At 43.8% G+C, this 26,461-nt stretch overlaps 1 protein-coding gene across 3 annotated transcripts in view; it reads left to right on the top strand.

Annotated features, from left to right (window-relative positions):
• The first annotated feature begins 3,475 nt into the window (after positions 1 to 3,475).
• DUSP29 (dual specificity phosphatase 29) overlaps positions 3,476 to 26,461 on the top strand; it is a 37,367-nt gene continuing 14,381 nt past the window's right edge. The window contains exons 1-2 of one of the 3 annotated variants that reach the window (XM_083844708.1): positions 3,476 to 16,400; positions 23,778 to 23,991. In XM_083844708.1, coding sequence (XP_083700834.1) covers positions 23,807 to 23,991 — 185 coding nt within the window. In that variant the 5' untranslated portion in view covers positions 3,476 to 16,400; positions 23,778 to 23,806. Of the gene's footprint in view, positions 23,992 to 26,461 lie in introns of all 3 variants that reach the window. The other 2 variants (XM_083844710.1, XM_083844709.1) reach the window with 2 other exon arrangements.

Genomic DNA, 26,461 nt, shown 5'->3' with positions numbered 1-26,461 from the left:
ATTTTGCCCACCTGGACCTGTTTCTTTAACAACCTGCTGTGCGGGGCACAGGGAGCAGTTGGGTTTTCGTGCAGAATTAAAAGGCAGCACAGCCAACTTGAGGAGACTTTTTACTTGCTTATAATTGCATTTATATGGCAGGAGGGAAAATGGCTCAACTAGTAAACTAGAAAAAGAAACCATAAGGTTTTCAAGCAGTCTTTAACCTTTCACATCCAGCTGGCATAGGGCGGGACTGCAGGCTTGGTGAGCTGACGTGCTCCTTCATGCATGGTGACATGACCCAGGATCCAGCTCAGACTCAGGGATATCTCTGTGACCAGCCACAGAACGGGGCTCCTGTGGGGGCCTTCACTGATCCTCTCAGCTTCAAACCTACAGCGAGGGCACAGAATGCAGAGAGGGGCCGACAGGAGGGCCAGGCAGATGCTGCATGCCAAGGCCATGCTGCCAGGAAGGAAGGGAGATCAGGAGTGAAGGGAGGCTGCTGCTCATGAAAGGAGCATGTGTGGACACACTGCCTGTGGGGTGGCAGTGCCAGGCTGGGATGTCCTTCTCTTGCCTGGAAACCGTGTGCTCCACATCACATTCCCTGGGTTTCCCTGCTATGACCGAAAGGCAGAACCTGGTGTCATTGTGTCAGAGCAAAAATTAGCAGTGCCTCTAACAAATCCAAAGTAGCAGTTCTGCTTTTCGATTACTCTTTTACGCCCAATTGGCCACATTTAATCTTGTGAAGAATTCGAAGCAGATATTTGCTTCAGTGCAATTACAGCCACATACAGAACATTGGCAAATGCAAACAATATAGAATTTCCACTTGACGGCAGATTAATTTGGTGTGATGTTTTCCCCTGAGATGCCTTAAAGGCTTGCAGTTCTGAAAGTACTATGCAGTTCATATTTATAGCACTAGGGATGGTGAACAGAGAGAGAAGCCATTCCCAACTGAAGTTTCTTTTGCCTCCATACATTAAAAAAAATAAAAAATTAACTGAGCATAGCACACTTCCACTGCATTTCTCATAATGCAATATGGAAACCTGATTTCCCTGCAGAGCCCTACAGAGAAATTCAGGTGGTGTTTCTGCCTCCATAAATGCAGTAAGTAAAAAGCAAGCAATGGTACAGACCAACCTCCTCCCAGGGAACAGAAAGATGACACTTCCCCCAGAACAGGTCCGATGCTCTGAGACTGGAGTAAGTGGCCAGAAGGGAGGTCACAGCTAACGATGGAAAAATCAGTGGAGTTACAGCTTTCATAGGCCTCTTAACTGCTGCCACAGCAAGGAGGTTGGATTTCAGGGGGCCTGGTGGCTGGATCACTCCTGGCACCTGGGTCTGCCCCACCAAGCTCTGCCTGGGGACCCTTTCCTAACGGAAAGGTTCAGGCCATGCTGAAGCTGTTTTGTGAGCAGTCTTTTCAGCTGCCTTCAGCTCACTGCAGCACCACTGATGCCGAGCCAAATGGTGTTACATTAAAGCACAAGGGGTGTATGAAACGCTCAAGTCCAAAATCCGTGCATTAAGCCCGTCAGGACAGGTCATAATTCCCAGTGAACTGCACACCTGGAAACATCTGCGGGTGTTCATATAAAATGAACAACTCTTCAGAGGGACTGAACCTAAGTCTACCCCTGCTGAGGCCTGTCAGCCACTGCAGGACTGCTTCAGCTGGCCAGGGACAGCCAGAGATGCCCTGCCACATGGCCCAGGAAGCCAGGGCACTGCCAAAGCAGGACCACTGGCTGGGTGACACGGCTGCAGGTGTATGGCAAAGGCCTGCAGCAGCACAGATGTGCCCCAGCTCACAGGTTGGTCACAACTCAGCAGCCGTCATCAAACCCACACGGGTTGCACACTCAAGTACCTTGCTGCCCCTGTGCTCTAGTCAAGCAGAAGTCTCTTAAAATTACAGCCAGAATCAAGTCAAACAATAAAAACTAAAACCAATATTGGGGGTGGTTCCAGTGTATCTTCTGCTGCAGTTTCCAGAACCAGAGTTGCTGGCTCACTGCAAGCTGCCAGCTCGCCCTGAGAAACAAGGAAAAGATTCTTTCCCGACAGCTATCCCTGCTGCTAATCAGGAGTCTGATCCTGGTGGGCAGCTGCCAATTTTGCTGCTGAGGACTCAGGTAGAGAAAAGTCCCACTTTCTCCCCCAGAGGTGCATGTCTTCTACATAGCCTGCCATTATCACACTTGTCCAGCGCACTAGCTAAATATTACCTGCCCAAAACCATGCTAGTAGATACAGGGATAGGTGATCAGATAGCAGACTCGTACATATGGGCAAAGCAACATTTAGGCCATCATCTTTTCCATGCCTGTTTCTCAGCCAGCACAGAGCAAGTGGTGAGGGTTATTTATGAACACCTCTGCTCTGAGTGCCCGTTGAGGAGCGACCTCCAGCACTGAGGAGGAGCTGGTGCCTTTCCCACCCAGGAAGCCCCTGAAGGAGGATGGCCATCTTAGCCCCATGTCAGACAAAGCACCTGGACTTAGACTGAGCTTCAGCAGGATGTTTAGGGAAAAACACAACGGAATTGCTCTCCAGCCTCCAGAATTGGCACAAAAGTACAGGAATAGTTCTCTCAGTTAAGATATCATGCCTTCTGCAGCTTTTCCTCCCAGACTTTCAGCAATGATAAATACAGAGAGTATTGCTGCGGGCATGTCTGCACTGCATTATTTATCCTTCAGATTTGCCCTTAGGTTTTTATTTGTAAAAGGAAACTGGGACCATAAATCTGTTCTGCAAAGAGCCACGGGAAGAGAGGATAGAAATTTTCAACAAGTTGCAGCGAAGGAGATGCTGCCAAGGACAGGTTTCTTATGGAAAGAAGTGCCAGCCAGGACATTGTCCAGGTACAACGCCATGTGGTGCAGTGGCGACAGCTAAGAGTGTCAGCCTTTTCCTTGCAGGTGCAAGGAAATTTATGTTTCTGCATTACACAGGTTTGTTCCATGTGAGCCAGCGGCTCCCACTTCTGCTTGAGGTTTGGCACTGCACAACAAGACCAGGTGATTTTCTGCTGCCTAATTCTGTTGTTGGGATCAGATCTGCCCAGCTCCTGCCAGTCCCTCTAGAACTGCAAAGCACTGTCAAGTCCACTTGCCAGATGTTATCTTCCTCCTCCTATTTTCTATTTCATGTGTTTCCTTGATCACAAGGCTGGGGTACATCTTACTGCAGAGAGGAGCTTCAAAATAGCATGTGCTTTGCAAATCTACTTCATACCCTGACATCCAAAGAGTATCTGCAGCTCCTGAAGCCAAGTCAAACAGGAATCTATGGCCTGCAAGGCTTTCAACAGTTAAGTTTTCCTCAAGCTACAATTACTTTGCTTATAAACTTGATCCTTGATCCGTTGCAGGAGGCTGTAGTTCTAATAAAGTCAAACAACTTGCTCTTTGCAGCGTACTATTTGTGGTACAAGCATCATTGAGTTATACCTGCAGGAGTTATACCTCCTGGAACCTCGTCTGTTTATACACTGAGAGCACTTTCAGGAAGTGCTCCTAAAAATACCCAGTGATGTTAGCTGAGGATCTGGCTCTGGCTCTCCTCCTCCTGCTTCTGTCTCCAGAACATCCCTCCATCACCCTCATGCTCAACAGCCCTGGCTATTCAGGCTGCCTTATTCCTGTCTCACCCTTTAAAAATCCCTTCTTTTCCTTGCTTCTCCTCTGGTAGCCATTTTGTGCCCTGTTGCAGAGCCCCTTCTGTGAGGCGGCCATGTGGTGTCCCATCTAATGTTTTCGCACTCGATTGCAAAGTTACACTGAGGCCCACATTTTCCTTATCAAGTCCTTGAGTACACCTGCATGGCTCCCCAGTTTTCAGAAAATAAGAAGGTGTCAAGTAAGGGCAAAAACAGTATAAGAATAAAATATTTTTATTACTATCTAAAGTGGCATTTAAAGGCTGCAAAACCAAGATTCAGTTCTCTCCATAAACCAACTTTTAAGACCATTCTCAGGGAAGTTGCCCTGGAGACAAAGCATCTCCTAGTGGAAATACCCTTGCAAATCAAAATATTTTCTTAGTAGTAGAAAGAGAAAACCTGCACAGCAAAGATCCAGCCAGCTGACAAAAAACATCAGTTACTAAACTTCAGGTGAAATTCTAAAGCAGGTCTAGGATTCAGCTCCCATTTCTGAGAAGCTGAGCTCTCTGCTTCTAAGACATGGGCAGAGCCTCCTTCACACAAAATGCCACTTGTTAAGGGGTGGGGGCTTCTGGCTGCTGCACTTGGGTCCTGTTGGCTGCCAGCCACCCTCACAACCACAGAGATCTTCCAGTGTGTTCAGGGGGCACCCAGCACAGACCAAGATTCACAATGGCATCAAGAGTAATTGATCCCATTGTCAAATTGTTCGTGTATTACCAGTTGACTTGAAAACATATGGAAGAGAAACATTCAGCAGACAAAATCTGAAAACAAAAGCCAAACTCTCTTTTTGTTGCTAAGTACTAGATAAAGTCTACTCTTGTGGTTGTGCCCCAGTGTAAAACTTCTGAAAGACAGTAGAGCTCTGCAAGTCTCTTTTTATGAAGACCAAACATCTAAGCCATCTAATTCCTCAATAATTCAGCATTATAATTCATCAGTTTGTCTAATATTAACTATCAGCAATGAGTTATTCAGAAAAATTTACAACCAAAATGATTCACCAAATCCCTTAAGATTACTTGTTGAGGGTCAACAGCTTTTAGACAAGAATTCCAAAAACCTGAGAAGCACAGAACTATAAGCAGTGAAATATTGATATTCTTCTACCAAAACATTTAGGTTGCTTACAAAAACAAAGAAAGAAACCAGTTCTTTACCAAAACCCCACCCATCATTGGAAAACTATCAGCCAGCAAACAGCAAGCAAGGAATTATTTGCTCAGCTCTGGTGACAACTGGCTGTTACTAGAGTTATTCTGACACATTGTTTTGTAGAACATCTGTTTCCACTCCAACTTCTTTAACTTTCAGATGTGAAAAACAAAAGCTCATTTTCATGCAATGTCTCCCATCTTCAGTTGGCAACAGTTGTGTGATTATGAAGTTATTGTTATGCTGGATGATCTGTTTGTCAGTTTATATTTTCCTATCATATCTATTTTTAGCTGCTCATTAGTAATACTTGGAGCCTCTCCTATAAATCTTAAACATTTATAGCACATCTCGACAATTCATCAAATGGAGCCAACCTCCAAGGAAAGGAAACCCAAACCACTTCCCCCTGCTCAACTGAATGAGATTCAGATCCTTGTCTTTTAAACTTCAAACCCAACATTTTCCCATCTGCTCTTTATACACAACAGCCCTTTTGCTCTACACCAATATTTTATTCTCCATTCATAACTTTTTATTTCCCTCCAGAGGTTTCCTGGTGCTTTTAGTCTGCTGGACTCATAGAAGACTTGGATTTTGGAGGGTTCTCCCCCCTCCATTGAAGGGGAAAAGTAATCATTCAGCAATGAATAGCCATTTTTCATTACTCATTCACAAGAGAGACACAGCAGGACACCAGGACTGGACTTGAAGACACTTTTCTTAGTCATTCTCATGAGAGAGAAACAGCATTTTTAATCAGAGACTACCGGAAAATTATATTTACTTTTTACCTTCTGTTCTATTCACTGACTTGCATTTCTAATCCTCTGTCCAGGCATGTATATAGCTACCAATCGGCTGCAGCATTTTTGTAGTGATGACCATGCCTGGAAGTCTCAGTCCACATGATTTGGACCAGTCACCTACGCAAGGAACACTTCTAAGGGGCTCAGTCTACAACAGCCAATGACAAGAAAACTGCAAGAAAAAATAATCAGGAAACGCTGCCTGGCTGAGAGGTTTTCAGGAGAAAATCTCCCCTCATGAAGACATGTCACCACTGCCAGGCAGGGGCTCCTGGCTGCTCTCCTCTTCACCTCTCCTAGGGGAATCTCAGCCTTGCCAGCTCTGCACATTTGAAGCCTATGCAACACATTTCTCAGATGGAACCGTTAATTGTCTGTACATAATTAGCTGATACTCGGCTGGAACACACAACTGATTGTTAATCAGACTGACCATCTTTTTCATCTTCAGCATATTTAAATGAATCAAAGGAGACATAACGTTACAAGAAATGAAAATTGTATGAAGGAAAACAGTGCTGGCATACACGTTAGGCTGAGTAGATTTAATTTAAAAGGCTCATCTGATCAGGCAGAATAGCTGCCTGGTGCTTTTCAAGGAGGCAGGGAATGATTGGGAGAAGGCAGTAAACAGAAAGACATATTTGATTTTTTCTGAAGTCGCTTTTCATCAATTCTCACAACTCTCCAGTTCACCTTATGTCTTTTTCTACTGTCATCTTTCATTGTGAAAAAATAAAATAATAATAGTAAAAAAGCTTTAGATTAGACTCAGTTCTGCTTTCACGTAGTTATAACCTGACTTTAAGATCACTATAACCTCCAGGAAGTCCTTGAGCTCCTACCCCATCCTACTTCACACCACAGACATGCGCTGTCAATTTACCTGCATCTTTGCTATTCTGCATCCTTTTGATCAGATGTCAAGTATCAGTGCAGTAACAGTCCATCTGGCCAGTCATCCAAAAGCATTTCAACAGATGAATACTAATATATCTTTATCAGGCTAGTCATGCTGATGACAGTCATCCCAATGCTCAGAAATGCCTACCCGCCAATGAAGGTGCTGGCTTGCTAAAAAATAAAGAAATAAGAAAGAAAGAAACCTGGGAGAAAAAAAAATCATGTCAGGCTAAAAAAATCTGTATAGTCTAGTAGTTATACCACGCAGCGTATTACATGAGCACTTCTGGAGTGCTCTGGTTATACTAGCAAAATACTGCAGGCTGAAATACCAGCTCTCAATGAGTAGCAGATATTTTGAAAAGACAGCAACTGTGTAGGCAGGAAAACCAACGTTAAAACATCATCCCTTCAACAACTTTTCCCATTAAAAGTACGCCGCAACCCTTACAACTTTTTTTTTTTTTTTTTTTTTTTTAATTCAGGCATAAGATTAAGCTAAAGATTGACACAAATCACAAAGTCCAAATCTTATCCTGATTAGGGACCTGGAGTCTTAAGGTTTGCTATGGCAATATCCACCTTGGATGCAGAATCGCAGCTAGGCTCAGGCATGCACACAAATCACCCCTTCATCAACCCAAACAAGACCTGAACCTGTGCCAGCCCCAGATGTTCTGAACTCCTCTCTCGCCCCCATCCTTTCCATTGTGAGATTGTCTTTACAAAGCATGGGATCTTTTTATTACTATTATTTGTTTTAAAGTTCATTGTTTTCATAATCTTCTTGACAAGGTCAATAAAGTTATATTTCTCTTCCTCTCCCCTGCCAAGGAAAGCTGACTTTCTGCAGTAGATTTAGGAGTGCGTACCACGTTGAGACATGAAAAAGCTCCAAGAGCTAGAGCACTGCCACCTGGTACACCACAGACATGTCCTAGGGCTAAAGCAGCTGGGAGCACATGCTGTTTCATTTACTTCGTTATGCCTTAAAATGAGCAGTGCTGGGGAAGGATGTATACATGCATATATATTACAGCATCATCAAGATCCTTGACATTGGGACATTTAGCAAAGCTTTTCACTTACTGGTAACTCCAAGCCCTGCTCTGCCGGTTTTGGGGAGGAGCAGCCCCTTGTGAGCTGCCAGCCACACTAAGATCACCAGTCAAACCGAGATGATTCCCACCAAAAAGGGGAAATTTGACCAGGCTCTGTGTTATCACATACAAACTGATGGAACAAATCTGTGTTTCAGTTTGAAAGGAATCATTTACTCACAGAGCCATAACCAATCAATTTTTTTTAAACATCTGGAAAGGCCACATCATAATGCTATTTATTCAAGGCTTCAGTCTTTAGAAAGAAGATTTAACTGCTTTAGCCTGTAAAATGACGTGCAGATCACCCAATTTTGAAGCTATCTTTTCAGCAGCATTGTATACACGTACACACAGGGGAAAGTTTGACTGTAAAAGCAGGGAGAAAGTTGACCACCACTTAAATACAAGGCTTATGATGAACCCCTGACATTGTCCGAAGGACCCCACTTGTAACAACAAAAACAACATTATTTGGTTTTGCAACTAGTAGTATAAACACTCCATGGCATCAAGAATCCCAGAAACGGGGCAGGATGCAGGGGGACATGAGGGGACAGGCACCCCTGTGCCAGACGCCGTGAACCCCAACTCATCGTGTCCAAAAGCCTGAGCTCCCGCCTTGCCTGTTGCTCCTGAGCACAGTGATGCTTCACCTAGGTAGCTTTTCACAAGCATTAATAAGGGCTAGAGGTTTTCACTGACCTGTCATGACTGCCTGAAGGACTTAAGAGTGCAAGCTGAAGACTTTTAATAATTTCTGCCACTGCAGCATAGCAGGGCTCTGGAGACACTGGCTGTATTTATAGCAGTCTGAAAATTGCACCTCTTGTCACCAACTGAACCAGTTCCCTGAACCGAATTCTGCAGCTAATTGAGTGAAGACTGTCATACACCAGCAGCTAAATTTACTGCTAGTCCTCGAGATCTGCTTGTGCTGACTGCATTGTGACAGCAGTGTCTAAAGGGAGGTCATGCTCATTTCTAAATTTTCCCTCTAGGAACAAGAGTTTCTTCTGCATCTGCACTGCTAGGTTTCTATATATAGTCTTGAACCCTGTGACGTAACCTTCCTTTTTGTTTCCAAGGAAACAATATTTGATGTATTCTACTTTCATGTTTTTCCTCCTTTAGGGTTCACCCCCACCCCTCTCTCCCTCCTTTTTTTAAAGAGATAAGTCAATAGGTAAAGCCTGTACTTATCTCTGGTGTGCAGCATACTTCTCTCTCTAAAACCAGGCTTTTTCTTATCACTGAAAAATTCAAGACATTTCAAAAATATGCTTAGCAGTAATTTTATTCACTATTTATACATATTACTTTTCTAATAGTAAAGGAACCATAATTGCAATAGGCATCAGCTCCTGTTCAATTTCCTGAAAAACTTCAGTTCTGCATCTCACACCCAAGTCCTCTTTTCCTGGAAAGATTTTTCAAATCCCCCTGCTGACCACTCGCCCAGCTTTCCCCCAGTTTTACTCCTCCCGACGTCCTGTGCCCTTCCCTGCACCACCAGGCAGCGGGAGTTTCCTTCCACCGCTCTGCATGCTCCTCTCTGGCACAGGGCACTTGTCTCAGGGCTGTTGTCATTTTGAGTTCATTTTCATTCACTTGCAATTCTGCAACATGAATGTTCTTTTAAAACACTCAGTTGACACTCTGCTATCTGTTGATATATATCTGTTAATACATTTCATAAATGTAGCAGATCACGGCCATAATTCATGCTGAAATCAGCACCTGCAACAGCTGGAATAAAGCAGGCTGAATGGATTCGTGGAAAAATGCAGTTGCTTGGGAATCTTAATGGAAGAGCAAAGGGTTATGCTACAGGCTTAAAATACTCAGTGCTAACATGGTAATGTGGATGGGCTGAAAGGTGTAGGAGAGCCTGGCTGGCTTCACAAAAATGAATACTTTAACACTGCATAACAATTAAGAGTAGCAATGCTCAGAGCATAAATGTTGTTGATCAATTCTGACTGGGAAACAGATGCACTCATTTGTTACACTCCTGCCTTGTGTCTCAGTGATAGAAAATAATAAATGAGCTGGACTGACGATCTCTTCTGCTCTATGTACAATAAAGTTACAGACAATTTTTTAGCACTCCCCATTTTGGAGCATAAAAGGACAGGTAAAATCCCAACCTAAATGCTATGATGTGGACCAAGAACACTCCATAACAGTTTGCATGGTGAAGCAGAGAAAAAGTGACAAAACACATGCTGGACCTACAGTCAGCAAATTTTAACAGATTTTGCACTATTAAAGAAAGGTCAGAAGTGAACATGGAAATTATCTGCAGTCAGCATGTGCCATTGTCACAGAATCACAGGTTGTGATTCTAGGTCATAAGGGCTGCAGACTAACACCTATCAGCTCCTGTGTCACCTCTGAAAAAGGTAAGGCTCTTTTTTTTTTTTTGAGGTATCTGATATTGATTAAGAAGCTCCAAGTCATTCCATAAATCCTCTGACTTGGCAACAGCAAGAGGCATGGGATGGGAAGACTTACATGATCTAGATCTCTGCCAACATCTCTGGATCCTTAAAAAAAATAATAATTCCTTAAACCCCTGAAAATCAAGGGTTTCTCACAATCTGCATTCCTGCTGGAAGCTGTTTAGAAAGCCACTTCTCTCCTCACTAGAAATCTTCTTAATTCCACCTCAAAAGCATTCATAGTCGGTTTTGTCCCAAAAGATCACAGCTGTTGTCAAGCCTTCGTATCTCTCAGTCCAACCATGGCGTAATCACCAGACAACACTGCCTCCTTCCCAGTGGTTACTCAGTCTCTTGAACAACCTTAGTAAAAATCACTTTTGACAGCATGGGAAACAGCAGCAGGCTTCAAATGTTTGTCACAAGGTTTTGTTCATTTACTTCTGCAGCAAAATATTTCTGGTACCTAAAACGCAGAGCACATTTCATGGTCTAGCAATGCACTGCTTTAGAGATTGTGGCTAAAGGAAAAGCTTTATCAAGTTTGTTTGTATCTCAAAGACACTCCTTGGCACTGGACAGGTCCAATTGGGTCTCAGTAAATCAAATGCTTATTTGATGTCAGTGAAGCTAAGATTCAACTGCTGTTTTGCTCAAGGTTGTCAGAAAGCTTTTCGGTAATCACTTTCAGCCAGAATAGATGCTCAATTGTTCTTCTTTCCTGATGCAAGGGGGAAAAAAACAGCAGCTTGCTCTTCCTCGATAATTTCCTCATATTTCATTTTTAATCTCTTAAGCAAATTACAAGTGAAGACCTTTGATGTACGCGCCAGCCAAACTCATTCATTTCTCAGTACTTGCTAGACTAGAGAGGATCTCCCGTTCTTATGCATGTGGATGATAATAACAACTTCAAAGCCCCCAGGCATGTGTTAGCTTTCCCTGATTTCCTTTCTAAGTATGCGTTTTGTGGGCCAACACCAGTTAAGACCCATAAACAGCTGCACTTGAATGCCATCTATTAAGGCTGCCTCGCTATCTCTCATAGTGTAACAACTCTGTTCTACTTCACAGAACGACTCAGTCTGGTTTTTGTATTTTCCCTGAAATGGAGTACCTCACTTCCAACATTTATGGCGTTCTCAGCTTGAAAGAGTCTGGAACCTGATCAAACTCCGAGCAAAAAGCCATTAAAAGGCACTTGCCCTGAGGTGGTGTGGAGCATTCCCGGTGGATTACGAGGCATTGTTTTGCTGTTGTGGGGTTTTAAGACATGAAGTGTACTTGATTACTTCTACGCAGACAGTAGGTTGCAGCCACATGGTACCACGGGACCAGATGCTCGGAGCACCACAAAACAGCTGCACCTGAGCAAGTGGTCGGGCAAATTTCCCCCAAGCTAGCTCCGAAAAAATGCGAAGGGGACAAACCTCAAACCAGTTACAGTTACAAGGTGTAGTTATTCTCATTATTTAATCTGTTGAACTCATTATCACAACACTTGGAGGCAAAGAGCACAGAAGAGTTAAAGAGAATATTGGATAGTTGCATAAATAAAGCAAACCACCAGGAGAGTCAATTTACATTATAAGAAAAAAAATGGCTTTGGAAAAGCTATAAAAAGTTCATGCTTCAGGCTTCCAGACAAGCTTTATCTGAGGAAGTGGAGTGGGGAGATTAAACAGCTTTTCTGGGGGGCAACACATGTATCCCCTAAGCAGGGAGCACAGATTATGCATACTTCCCTTTAAGGCATTTGTTATTGACCATGGTCAGCATTACAGATGCTGGACTAATGGCACCAGCACAGCAACTCTGGAGTTTCTCCATCTACAATGCCAGCGAGCCAGGAGCCCACACCAAGAGGATAGCAAGCATCAATCCAATTTCTGTCTCTCAGCTCCATTTAAGTCTAGATTTGGCACTCAATATACCATGAGATTACTCTGACCCGAAACCTGCTCTCAGCATGCCTGGACAAAACTGTCTGATCAGAGTTACATACCAAGTACCTTTTTTTTTTTTTTTTTTTACTTTTTTATTTTTTAATATGCCATACTTAGGGAATAGATTGGATCACACATTTCTGAAATCTCTGTAGCAACATGTGGGTAAGAATACAGAGAAGAAGAAAAAACCTTCTCACCCCAACAGACAATGAGAGTAGAAAAACTGTGGCAGTTTCCCAACTTGTCATCAAGAAAATTCAAGTGCAATCCTGCGTGTAATACTTTGGCATGTAAAAGACGAAATACCTTGAATTTTGGCAATGCCATTTTCCTTGTAGGGTAGCTTAAATGCTATGAGCAATTGGAGGTGCTTGATTTTTGGACCTCTGGGGCACGTCAGGATGTCCTGCACTGCACAACACAGAAGAACTTACTCACTGGTTAATACTCTCTCTCTCTCTATAGGATTTCTCTGGCAGGTGCTCTTCTCACAGGGCTTTCCCTTAGCACTGACTGAGAAATAGGGAGTAAGTAGTTTGGGGCCTCTGGCTCTTCCTGTTCCCACTATTCTGCAGTAAGGGCGGATTACAAGAAAGCCCTCATCCTTTATTTTCACATTATTGTGCCTTGGGATTTCTACTCTACTTGAATGCACATCTCCCAGAACGCTTTTTCTGCTGACAGTGAGAGAAAAAGCAGAACAGTGAACAAGCCTTCTTGTTCACTTCCCACAAACCTAAGGAACCTTGTTCAGGACCAGGGTCCTTCACTCCTGGCTCCCAGGGACTTGGCTTTGCCCCAGCCTCAAAATATTGTCTTATAAGAACAGCCATCAAGACTGTTGGGTTATTAGTCCTGCCAGAGACACAGCAAGAAACACACCAGTCAGTAAATTTGACCCATACCAGGTCAAATCCATTACCCTTCTGATAATACTACTGCTTAAGAAACTCAAAGCTATATTTCCACCTGTTATACTACTTGGACAAACAATATCAACTCTTACCTACACAAATACTCGTTTATTGACTGAGGAAAAACAACATAAAAAGGAACATAACCAAAGCCTATCATTTATGATAGGTCTTTCAGTTCACCCTCTTTTCAGAATTTCAGAAATGCTCCTAATGGTTTGTCTTAAGTCACCCAGGCACTGAAATCCTTGCCCTATGTACTAAATCTTTCCTTCTGATTTGATTTGCAGGATGGTCTCCTGAGTCAACATCGTTTTGATTCCCTGCTGATAGAAGCTAGCAAGAAGCATGCCTAACTGAAGTAAAGCAATGAACACAACAGACAAAGCTTATTAAAGACTCAAATATAACTCTGAACACATCACCAGCCCAAACTAGGCAAACCACCAATTCTTCTGGTAGTCCTTAACTAGATGAGAGAGAAGAACAAACTCAACTTCAAACAGCAGGTTACACGTCCTCTATGCTTTATGGATCTGCAACGCCTGCCTCAGCAGATTCCAGCCCCTGGTGGGGCCATTAGCCATACCTCAGTAAAACAAGGGATTTGACACACAGCGCTCAGCTAGATCCTCATGCATGCAAGGTGTTGTCCAACAAGTTTTATGTAGTGCTGCATCAACGCTAGTTGACTTCAGCAAGAATCAAGGGCACAGAGCATTTTGTGAAGAGGGTGCACAGTCTTTTAAAACATTTCTCTCTATCTGCAGTAATGAAAAGAAGTTATAGCCAGGCTACATCTATATGTCTAGTTTGAAGACTGCCTGTCTGTGCAAGAGAGAACCATCTGGATTTACTTTACAGTTAACTTTAAAATATATATATAAAGTTTCTCAACTTTTGCCAAACAACTGGAAACATAATGGTTTCTGCATGCTGTTAGCATCTCAGTACAGCTGCAAATGTCCATTAGGACAATCTCATGTAATTATACACTTATTCTTCCCATGCAATTGCTAAAAACACTGCTTTTCCAAATAATAGCATATTTTGTAGCAAAGAGGAAATCTTCCAGTCCACCAGGTTGGTGTGGGGGAGGGAAGTCTTCTAAAGCAGAACTTTACTCAAAGCTTTTACTCAAAACTAACACTAAAATTTCAAACCTTAGAAAACAGCACGTCAGATTTTTCCAACTGTAGCTCTAGTGTGGTCTGGCCAGAAATCTACCATTTCTCCCCCCTCTCTTTTTCTTCACCCAGTGTTTGTGGAAGAAGTTCAGTCCTTCCAAGATTAAGAAAAAAGGCTTTTGCTTCCTTCCACCCTCACCCCACTTCCCCCCAGGGTGGGGGACTTCAGTTCTCATCCTTTCACAGCTCCCAACTCTGCTGCAAAAACTACCACCTCCAAAGCTGGTCTATGGCATCTTTCCAGCCAACGTATTGCTCATTCCACTTGGGTGTCCTCCTTTTGGCACCTGAGGTTTATCTCTAACCTTGAATATTAGCTCTCCAGGTGATGAATTGCCTTTTACCATGCATCTGAGCAGAGCCTGGCACTGCTCTTGGTTGACCCGTGTGTTTAGAATATACACGAAGAATAACGGGATAAAGAGTTTTGCCCCAGGGCAACGTTCCCTGATGCAGTTGCTTTGCTAAGCCAGGCAGTGGGACCAGTGGGCGACCACAAGCAAGAGCTGACTGCCACCAGCAGGGACCTGCAGGCTGAAGGAGAGCAACTGAGAGGGTCGAATTCATGCACAGCTCCAGGAAGGCGGAGTGATCCATATGTTCAAAGCACTATCGGCAGATTAGCTAAGATTTTCAGAAATGACCAATAACATGGCAAACATCTGCTTTTAGGAGCCCAAGGCAACTCTTCAACTTTTCAGAGGGCAGGTGCTTACGTCTTTCAAAATAAGAGCCTTCCTGTCACGTTTCCCATGTGTTCAGGCTCCAAAGCACTCTAAGTCACTGGCTGTTCTCAAAACATCTCAGCAGCTAATATTTTAAACCTAACAAAAGCAAAACTAATGGAAACACACACGAATGGTCCCAAAAATAGCACACTTCCAGGAGGTGAATGATCCCTCCCTACACATTCTCGGGACCCCACAGAGAGGGGGCACAAGGGCCTGCATTGTTTTGACAGCCAGGCAGACAAACAAACACTTCTGTTTCAGCATAATATTCCCGGCACTCAAAATGCCCGCCTGAAAAAGCGATACCACAACACACTGTCATGCCATCGATCTGACATCAGAAGACAACCTGGCAGAGCAACTGCCTGAGAGAAGCGAGAGACCACTGCCTGTCCCGCGCCCACAGAGCCCGGATCCCACACCTTACATAGCCTCTTCTTGCCAGCACTGCCCTTCTGCCATATCGCTTTACCTATATTCCCCCATACTGGGTCACCTACAGGGATAAAAATAAAACAACCAGTGCTAGTTTCTGTTATATAGGGTCTGTATCCCCTCCTCCGCCAAGTTTCCCTGTTATCCGTACAGAATTAATTTGCACAACAACCTTCTGAGGTAACTTAGAAGGCACAGCGGGTTTCTAACATCTACGCTCTTTCGCATTTTAAGAGTGACTATCTGAATAATTGGCAGGGAGGAGCTTGGCTGCTCTGAAATACAGAAAGCTGGCTGGAGTGCTGCTGTTAGCATGAAACAGCAGCAAAACCAATGCCCAGAACTTGAACTGAAACTGTTTGTTATTCCTTCACATCTGTACTGCAGTATTAGCCACAGGCCATGACCAAGTCTGGGCCTGCTCCTTCTGGAACCGACTTCCAGCTTCTAAACGTGGGGCGGAGGGGAGACAGAGGGGGCTGGGAAGATGTGCACTAACATTACAAATAACCAAGAAACTGAAACACAAGTCCCACTGAAACTTCATGGCACCTACCTTGAGACCCGGGTACTTTTGAAAAAACACTTGGGCAACCTGAACCTTTGGTCAGACACAGGTAGCACCATAGGGGAAGGTGGCTGTCTGGTGGTACACAAGCAGGAGATAAAGATCTTTGCACACAGGTGCCATCCTACTGCTGTGCCAACACCAAATCATTCCTGTATAGCACAGCAGAAAGCAGCAGTGAAATGCTCCTACCACACATGCAGTGGTAAACTTAGCATTGGGCTTGACAAGGAGACAAGACAATAAAAAGATGGCTTTTGTTTTATTGTAGTCAACCCACAGACACCCCATTACCTTAGTCACACTGAGGCTAGGTAACTAAATTGCCAGGTTTAATGTTTCAGGTCACATCAGGGAATACTTTTACAAGCAGATGTAAAGATCGTCCTTTGGAGTGGGTAGCACTCAAGGTCAGAGTCAGCAAATCCTACTCTAAAAATAGGCTCCAGTTTCAAAGTCGGTAAGGCTTCTTTTGTCGTCCTGCCACACTTCACAGAGCCCAGCCACCTAGAGCACCTGCCCAAGCTCACAGGTAAGCCTGATCAATACAAGTTTTCTGATGTTTTTCTTGTGCTCCTTTGCTTCCTATTATAATCTAGTTTGGTAAACCAGGGAAACGACTGAGAGCTGGCAAACTTTCCAAGGCAGCTCTATTTCCAAGGGTGTTGCAGAGAAAAAAGCTTAAAACCATTACAGAATCAAAAAGGCTCAGAAAGTAGAATTTATTATTTTAAAAATAAAGTGGCCCTATTACAGAAATTTAATATATAAAATCGGAAATGAGGTTCTAAAACTGTATTCATATTAGAGGGGAAATTTCAATTATAATTTTAAAAGATGGTTCTCAAAATGCAGTTTTCCAAGCATTTTGTGACATCCATCCCAGAATGTTTTTTCTTTGATAATCCCTCCACCCTCCCAGTTAAATCTAACTTTTCCAATTCAATTACAATTCTCTCAGATGACACTGTGTTTAAGTTTCTTTGGGCACTCCCAAAAATATTTAACAAAATCTCAGCTTCATCTGTTTTAAATTAACCAGTTCAGGCAACAAAGAATGAGAGCAAAAGTAAGTTTTTCAAGAGTCATCAGTGACTTAGAAATTCATTGAAATAACTGGTAGTTTTGAATATTCACAGCAAGAGGCTTTGGGAAATAATTACACATAGGCTATGAGTCTTCTACTTTTAAAACTGTTTAAAGACAAATGTATTGCAAGAACTATTTTACAGTCCCTGAATGCTTCAAGCATAAAAATGATGGGGTAAAATAAAGAAACTGAAGTAAATGACAGCTTTTTGTCAGGACTGGGATAGGAACATAGGGTTGTGTAATTCTTTACTTAAATATATTGCAGGTACCCCAGTATTTCCAGTTTTTTATGTGCAGCACTTCGCTTCATTCTTTTGGGGCTCTTTTTAGAGAAAGATTCTTTTGTAAAGACTTGCTCCTCCTCCCTTCCAAGAAATATTTGTACAAAATTAATATTTTTTTTGGTCTAGTGTTAGAAAAAAAACATCCAAAGAACTTTTGCTTTACTGTATCTCATTCCTCTGAGGCACAACAAGCGTCAGGTTTACACAGGAAAGCACACATCTCTTAGTGGCTATTGCTAGCCTGTGGAGCCTGAGCAAAATGTCATAGGGGTGGCATAACAGGGAGCACCACCTTCAAATTCATCTACTTAAACCATCCAACAAAGCAGGCTTTTGTTACTGCAGCTCACCAGCTCTCAGCTCAGCTGATGCACTTCAAGTCATGAAAAACTTAGAAACCAAAGCACTGTTTATATTCCTCCCAAGTGTAAACACTGCACTCCAGACAGCAAGCACATTGACTTCTGCAAGGAGAACTTTCCAGTGCATAAAACAACTCTCTGCTTAGTCATACTCAAAAAAGGGTAAGTACTTTTTTTGTCCTGAAAGGAAGTATGTAGCTTGCATGCTGGCTAGAAGGGAAAGAAAAAAAACTTTTCTTAAGAATTCAGGAACTCACTTGATAGAATCCCTCTTGCTATTTCTGGAGACCCTCAGTCATTAGAGCTGATTTTTGTCTCCCTTTAGCACTGAGAAAGTGCTTACATGGAGAAAGGTTAGTAAATTAGATTCAAGTCTTTTGTGCATCTTTCTGAAAGCATATGAGAACTTGTATTCTTCATCCTTACGTCCTGTCAGGTACTTCCCTCTCTTGCACACCATTGTTACAGATGCTTTCTGTCCAAGATCTTATCTTAGGTGGCTATTAAACTGAAAAAATAAGTAAATAAAAATACAAGCATTATTTCTGCAGTTGTCTGCAAAACTCAGGTATGGAACCCTGGAAGACAGATGTTCCCTGATTTCAGTGTCCTCTGATTTTAGCACAGCTAAATTCCTCCTACTAAATAAAAACATTCAAATGTCAGCTTCCCATACAACATCAAAACAGAAAACTGCAAACATTTTTCAATAACAAGCACCTCACGCACAAAAATAATTTCTTAACCGTAATTACAGGGTGTATTTTTTCCTCCTCATTTTACTGTTCATCTTTCAAGTTTAATGCTCATGGGAAAAGATAAATTCGATCCTTCAGGTGTTTGCAGGATGCTGAAGACCTTTCATTCCCAGCTAAACCAGCAGATTTTGCAATTGTTTGATATTTTCACAGAGAAGTACCTTTTAGTCAATGCTTATTAGATAAAAAGCATCTGAGTACAAAACTAAAGCTAGTACACACTTGTATGCACCAAATTAGATTTAATAAAGCCAGCACCAAAAAAGCCCCACTGGCAAAGGTGACTGATGTTAATATGGGCTGGGAAAGCTCCCAAGAGCAGGAAACATGGGTGGTAAAGAACGTAAAATATTCTGCTATATAAATATGGACTGAAATAGGCGTTGAGGCAGGGAAGTCCTGTGGTCAACGTCAGGCAGTCCAGAACAGCTAATAGCATTACAGTTGTTCCTTCTGAAGGAAAGAAGAAAAATCACCTTCTGTCTCCATTTTTCTTCCCACCTTTTGTTTAGCCCGTATCATTGCACACTTGTACAGCACACCACCACCACTGGGCTCTGACCTTACTGACGATATACAGCCTGCCTCAGGCACACAAACACAGCCCTACATTGGCAGCCAGGGTACACATGCTTGGGGTGACTGCAGCTACTCAGAGGAACTCCTCCTGGGTCAGGGCTGGAGGCAGGAAAGGGGAGAGGGTGCATAGGTCCTTGCAAAGGACAAAGAAATACAGTCCTTTACTCTGCACCTCCGCTTTTTGTTTTTCTTTTTAAATTTCTACAGCTGACTTGGATCTTAACTCCCAGGCATGAATCTTGCCAAATTGTTTGGCATCTATAATATACAAGACCTGCACAGCACAAAGAGCCAAAAATATTCAGAAAAATAGTATTTTGTGATGCAGATAATGACTTATAGTTTTCAGTCTCAAAGTACTCAGAAACTTCCACCACATCTGGAAAACCAGCATTAGAAACGTACACGCCATCACTGCAGCTCTGACGTTCACATCTAAATATGAGCCTCGATTCCTGCCCCACATCTGTGGGATTACTGAACCGTAGGGCTTGTGGCTGCTGCCTCCATAAGTATTAGCTAACCCCCTGCAGCTCTGGGGTGGCAGGGCACGTCCCTCCTGTTGTACACATCTGAAAAATGGCCCTTACATCCTGCACCTTCCCAAGGCTTTCCTGGGAACATCTGAGTAGTTCAAGGGACCAAGAACAAGGTGCAGAAAGGAAACCTTTAATGGCCGTATCACTGCTCCAGCCACTAGACTGTGTTCCCTCTGTGAATTAAACAGCAGACAGACTGGCAGGTTTTCTTTTCCCCTTCCTTACGCTTGCTCTACTCCCTCCCCGTTTTGTTAAAAATAAAATAAGCTAAAAAGCACTATAAACAATTCCATTTGGCAGCTGTAGAGTGGATAGCGAATATAAAGAAGAGATTCCTTTGCTTTGCCTAATGCATGCTGCTTATCCAAATTAGCCACACAATTACTTCTATCAATGCAAAAATAGTTTAATGTTTTTTTCTAGTGCACAGCACTCGAGAATGACTTAAAATGCAGAGTAATTTGCCACAGTGTATGTCCTGAAGTGGCTCGCTAATGAAAAGAGGATTAACTCTCCATTATTCTGAATTACCATTTTGTGAAATCACTAACAATATTTTCATTTATATACGCATAACCCAAGGGGGAAAAATATTCCAGCCATCCAAGTGATTAACAAATAAAATTCATTAGATAACATGCACTTCGGTCTTATTTATGAAGAGAAAGATTAGGGTATAAAAATGCAGATGACTGAATTTTTATAATCCTTGTTCTGATAATACACTTAAGTCCATGACAGCATAATTGGTGAGCACCAGCAGTTCAGCATTATATTTGCATGCTGGATTGAGAAGCAGAACCTGCAAAATGAGGCAGGCAAATTGTGCCAGCTCTAGAAGTGTGCCCTGGTCCCACCGAGGCGTCCCCGGCATGCAGCTGGTGACTGGCCACTGCAGGCGCAGCAGCAAAGGGCAGCTCACGTGGCCTAGCCTTGGTTGGCACAGCAGAAAGCAAGAGAGGAGCTGTGGCTTGGTCACAGGGGAAGGATAGGATGGGGACACGCAGGCTGCATAGCTTTCTGAGGAGGAGAACCTCACTGGGACAACAGCTCCTGCCACCTGACTCCCTGTGCTGGAGCAGCACCTCCAGGAGCAAGCAGGGTGCACTGTCCCTTACAGAATGGGCACAAGGACCAGCCCTACCCCAGATAGCTTTCACATCCAAGGTTACATCCCCCAAAACAAGGCGGCACCATTCTGGCCCAGAAGGAGCAGCAGCAGCGGTGGCAGCCTGCCCCAGGGTACCTGCACAGAGGTAACCCCACATGCCACCCAGCTGCACCGGCCTAATGCCCTGCAGGGGACAGCCTCCCACCCCACAGGTCTGAAAAACACATCTGAGGCTTCACTGTCAGGGCTTGTCTTAGGCCAAGTCACCTGTATATCCACAACAGCAATAAGGACAAGCACCAAAAAAATCCAGTCAATTTTCTTCTTCCTAGTCCAAGCAGGCTGGCCAAGGGAACGGTCTTCCCTCAGCTCCGTTCAGTGTGTGCAGGGCAGTCAGTGAGAGATGAGGTGAGATATCTGGTTCCTGCATAGAAACAAACCTCTCTGTCTTCTTCCCCACCCAAATACTTCATGGGAATTAATTCCAGAGCTCAGGTAGCTCACCAGCCCCTTTCTCCCCCTCCTCCTAGTCAAACTCTGTTACTTAGTCTAGAGTCAATCCCAAATACATCTTTTATTAGAGGAATTTCAACTGATGCTTGCTTGTGCTCTAAATCAATTTAAAAATCCCTGCAGTAGATAACATTGGCAAGGAATAAAAAACAAAGTTCAAGGAGCATATGGCTTCCCACGACAGAGAGAGGAGTACTTCTCATAGGTCTAACGTTTAGAGAACTAACCAAGCTTCAGACTAAAATGGTGTTACAGTACCACAAACGATCGTTTGCAGATGTAGTTGTCCTGTTTTGAGGTCTGCAGTCTCAGAGCAGGACTGCTGCTGTAACAGACCCATGTGCTGTGGCTACCAAACATAACTACTGATTTCATTTCTCTCTCTTCCTCCCCTCCCCTTTTACAGAGCCATGAATAAACGCTCAGTCAGTCCCTCGGCATCAAGGCTCTCACGCGAAGATAATTCCTTACTAGACAAATAGTCTCTCTTATCAAGTTCTAGATAACAGCCTGTTCACTTTCAAAGTCAGACAGCGTTAGATTTGTATCTCTGACAGTCCAGCATTATTTACTTTGTTGGGTCTGCATGTAGAGTTAACATAACCCTGAAAGGAAAAGGGCACTTCTAGGGAATAGCTACCGGAGGCCCAGAAATGGGACTTCGCGTTACTCACAGGCACATAAGACTGAGCACAAGGCAAGTTTGCTAAAAACAAATTCTCAGAGCCCCTTATGCATCTCAGAGGACCACTTAGCTAAACATCATCATGTTTTAGGAAGCTTGGCTGAAAGATAGATCCCCTTGCCAGTGAAAGCAAGCCAATTTTTGAACAAAGGTGTATACGTGCCAAACAAAAACTGACTCCACAATCTTGTCTAGCTTTGGAGTGCGAAACCAGGCATTGCTTGGCTTTTTCAAGTCCTACAGAGAAACAGAACATGACAGGCACAAAAGAGCCCAAGCCAACGAACCGACCCCTCTGGGTATGCAGGATGTCAGTGAAAAAGGGTCATCCTGCTTGCAGGAGAGCTCTGTAACTACCCAGATTTTTGTCCTGAAAAGGCCACAAATGTCACCAGTTGCCAACAAAAACAAAATGTGGGAGTCACTACTCTCTCCCTGCAATTTTTTCCTCAAGTAATCAAAAACCTAAAAATGAACAGAATTCGAAAAAACCCTGACCTAAAGGCACCCAACACATCACGTGGGGATGCCAGCTGCCGTGTCTGTCAGGACAGGGCAGTGCCATGCCTGAGCCCATGAGTGCAGCACTGCACTGCTGCAGCTGTACTGCACACGCAGCTGGCACGGTTGCTGCTGGTGCAAGGGTTCCCATGTCACACACACTTCACTGGTTCCACCCAAGGTCCTTCAGCTGCACAGGACCAGGAAAGTTAAACACAGATTTAAAAAAAGAAAAATCACACAGCAAAGTAACAAAATCTGTTCAAGGGACAAAAATGTTCTCATAAACCTATGTTCCCTGCCACATCCTATGGCAGTGTCTTCGTAACAACAGGGATGGGGAAGGTCCTGTGACTCAAGACAGTCAGTGGTCATCACATAGACAAGCCTTTAGCTTCACCCACCAGCTCCAGGCTGCTCTGTGAGCTCCCACTGCTCATAGTGTCAGTGCCCACTTCCTTAGTGAGGCACAGCCCTGAAGGGAAGCAGCGAGGATGAAGACCACGTAACTGGGGTACAACTAATGAGCCAGCAACTGAGGGATGCCAACCATATAAGGGAACACTAAATCAGGATGGCAGCTGAGGAAATCACAGCAGGCAGAAGAAAATCTGGAGCTTGAAGAGGTGCAAAAAGCTGACACCAAAACATTCAATACTAGCAGATAAATTTGACACACGATAGCATGTCCAAGAAACATGTTGTTCTACGCAATGTTAATGATACTCTGATTTTAGCTACAAGTTAACATCACACCATTGTTCCCTTCTATACTACATGCTTATCAGTGCTCCTCCTACCACTCGGTGTGTGTGCATCTACATTTAAAAAATGAAAATAAAAATAGTAAGCCTGAAAGCCTGGAAAGAAGGAGGTTCTTGCTCCTTAGCAAGAGCCCACCCTGCTAAACAATATTTTGTCAGTCAGTAGGAAGGGAATTGATGCTAAAAAGCAAACTCTTGTTCCCGGAAATAGCCTGCGTGGTTCATTGTGCAGGTCTGCAGTAAGATCTTGAATGTACAGAAGTGGTGCACTCAGCACTGACCTGAATGGGCATGCTCGATCTCACTGGGTTGCTGAAAATCACGTACAGGAGAAGCCTTTAGGAGACCTGCACTTAATGATAAGACCACATCTTACATTTCCTCCATTGAGTTCTATGAGCTACTCCAGATTCCTTGGATCAGGCTGCTACACCTGCCAAATTCTTACCAGTGGATTTTCCAAGAAACAAATTCCCAGTGGCAATCAAACTCTGGCAGTCACTTCGCCTTTGCTTTTGTTCCTGTTGCTGGTGAGCTCACACAAAGCATTCCTCACCTGGTTCAGGGCAGGCAGAAATCCAGGTGACAGTTCGCGTCTGCCACTCAGCAGGTACATCCACCTCACACCCGGCCAGCGCTGCTCCCAGTGCCCCATAACCAGAGCAGAACTCGCTGGCTTTGTGCTTCCTCGCCTTAACGTTCTGTTTTGGTTGCATTCCAGCTTCCTGCACGGCCTGAGCACACCACGCCATGGACAAAACGCCATCAGCAGGTTTGAACACTGGGAAGAAAAACGCATACATGGCAATCAAAGTAGATCCCGATGAGGATTACTGTACCCCAGGTGCATTTGAATTGGAGCGACTCTTCTGGAAAGGATGCCCGAAGTACACTCATGTCAACGAAGTCTGGCCCAACCTCTACATAGGAGATGAGTAAGTGCCCACTACCTCTGCATAGATGATGAGTAAGCATACATAGTAAATCTCCTCTACATAGGAGATGAGTAAGCTGTACTAGGTACAGCTCACAATCAGAGCAAGGTGTTTCTCTCCTCCTCCCTATTAGGTAGCATTGAGCGGTGACAGCCTGTTTTGGTGAGCTACTGACAGATACCAGAGCTCAGAGCACTCGGTGTGCCACGGCCCTCACAGAACATGCGCACACGGTTTGGGTTGCTGCTGCTCCAAGGAAGCACTGGTTGAATGCAGAGGGGTCTGCTGTTAAACACCGAGCAACACAGCAGTCACGGCAGTAGCACAGCCTGCAGAGGTTGAAGCTAGTCACTTCCATCTTTACACCACCCATTTTTAAATCATTCATTTCAAACGGTTATTTGTCATTTATCTCCGAGTGAAAGTCCTTCCACAGTTACACTGACTGAAGGGCACTTTCTAGCTCTGTTGTACCATATCTTTGTGCCATAGCCTAGGTTGGTTTGAACCCAACATGTAATTCTTGAAAAGTGACTGAAAAGACAGCTGAACTTGCGGTGGTATTTCTGTGCTTCCAAGCCTATGCCTGCATACATGGAGTACTCTGCATTTCCAAATTGCTCAAGAGATTAAAACAAATGGTACCCTGCTGAAAGGCAAAGCTGCAGAGATGCATCTCACTGATCAGACCAAATGTGATTTGGAAAAAAAAACAAAAACAAAAAACAAAAAACAAGCCTGCAAAACAGACTTGGCTCTGCTGAACACAGGACTAAGCTGAAACAGGCTATTCTGACATGCAGAGCCAATTGACGCAGCAGACCGGCCATCAGAAAATCCCCCAACCCAAACCCTGAGCAGAGCAAGAGAGCCTTTCTTACCCTTTAGGCATTATTGGTACACTTCCATTTTCTTCTACACCCTTCTCTAACATGACATTTACTTTACACCACCATTCTAAGGCACAAGCAGGAGCCCCACTGACTCCAAAGCTCTCAATAATTTTTTTAAAAGGTCCTAAAATTCATCTGTTACCAGCTTATAAAAGAAGAAAGATACACAGCTTTGGAAGTTATGAGGCTCCTAATATCATTGACCAATTACTTTTGTGGTGCCAGAGGCAACAGAGAGACACACTGGAGATCCGGGCTTTAACCAAGCAGGGGCAGCCACTGGGTGTGTGTGTGTGTGGGGGGGGAGATTGTCTGCTCAAGAACAAGAGAAAATAGGTTTGAGCTGTTTTCTCCCCATCCTATTCTGCCCCTTTTGTTAGATATTTCTAGTTCAAGATTCAGCAAAAAGCAACAGCTTCTTCCGGCATTCATTTCCTACATCCCTGTTCAAAGTCACCAGAACTATTCTGAATGACGTGGTTAGGATAATTTCCCTCTTACCCCTGTGATAAAGCTCCAACTTTGCCCTCTGAGCAAAGGATCCCAACGAGACAACGGGTCTTTGGCCAGCCATAGTTTCTAAACCCAGGACACTCTCCCAATGACTGTCTTTCCTGTCATTGTTCCTGTCACGGTGGCTTGTTACACCTTGCAGTTGAGTAACTGCTAAGAGCTATGACTGAATAAAATGCACACTTCCACTTAGTACAAACTAAGCAGAGATATAGAAAAACAAGCTTCTCAAGAGATATTTACAGCTACACCCATTTAAGCCGGGCAGCTGTTTATTTCTGCAGGGGACAGGTCTTGAGTCAGGAGGAAAAGCAGTGGTGCTTCAAGGGGAAACAGGTCCCCCATGTGACCAGGAAAAATGAGAAAGCCAACAGGGAAGGAAAAAGAAGCAGGGAATGGTTTTGTGCAGGGGGTGAACAGAAGTAAAGCTGCACCAGAAAATGGGGCTCCCAACAAGAGGATGACTATCATCAGGCAGCTGAGGGCAAGCTTGACAGGCAGCACCAGAAAATTCAAGATGAGAACTGGTCTGCAGGCAAGATGCAGGTTTCGTTACCAGAACAGGCACTTGATCTGAAGCAGGCAAGGTCCGGGAACCTCTAATATTTTTCCTCAGCCAGCTCCACATCTTACCTCTGACCAACAGCTTCCTCTTCAGTGTGTCAGGGGGGTTTGTAATGTTTTATTTTAAGATCTTACTGTAGCCCTGGTCACCGAAGAGCTGCCATGGAGACATGAACAGATGTTGGGTGTATTTGCATCCTTAGCCATGCTAAATTAAGGTTGATCTTAAAAGAATTCAGTGGAGCTCATCAACAAAATCAAGTGAACACACACATGCAGAGTTTATCTTCAGAGCCTTCACATCTGTGCTTCATTCCTGCCTCCTGCATTTACAAGGTTAACATGACTTGTGACTGCTTATGGAAATGCTAATTAATTACCCTGACTACGTAACCACATCTTCCATCTAATGCAATACAGGCTATCAAGGAGCCCTGTGAGGCCACTCAATCCCTTTGTTACAAGGCTTCACTGCAGATGTTGCCCAGAGGCAATGAAAC

The sequence above is a fragment of the Anser anser genome (genome assembly GCF_964211835.1).
Source record: "Anser anser genome assembly, chromosome: 7".
Classification (NCBI taxonomy): domain Eukaryota; kingdom Metazoa; phylum Chordata; class Aves; order Anseriformes; family Anatidae; genus Anser; species Anser anser.
This window is presented reverse-complemented; position numbering and strand designations above follow the sequence as displayed.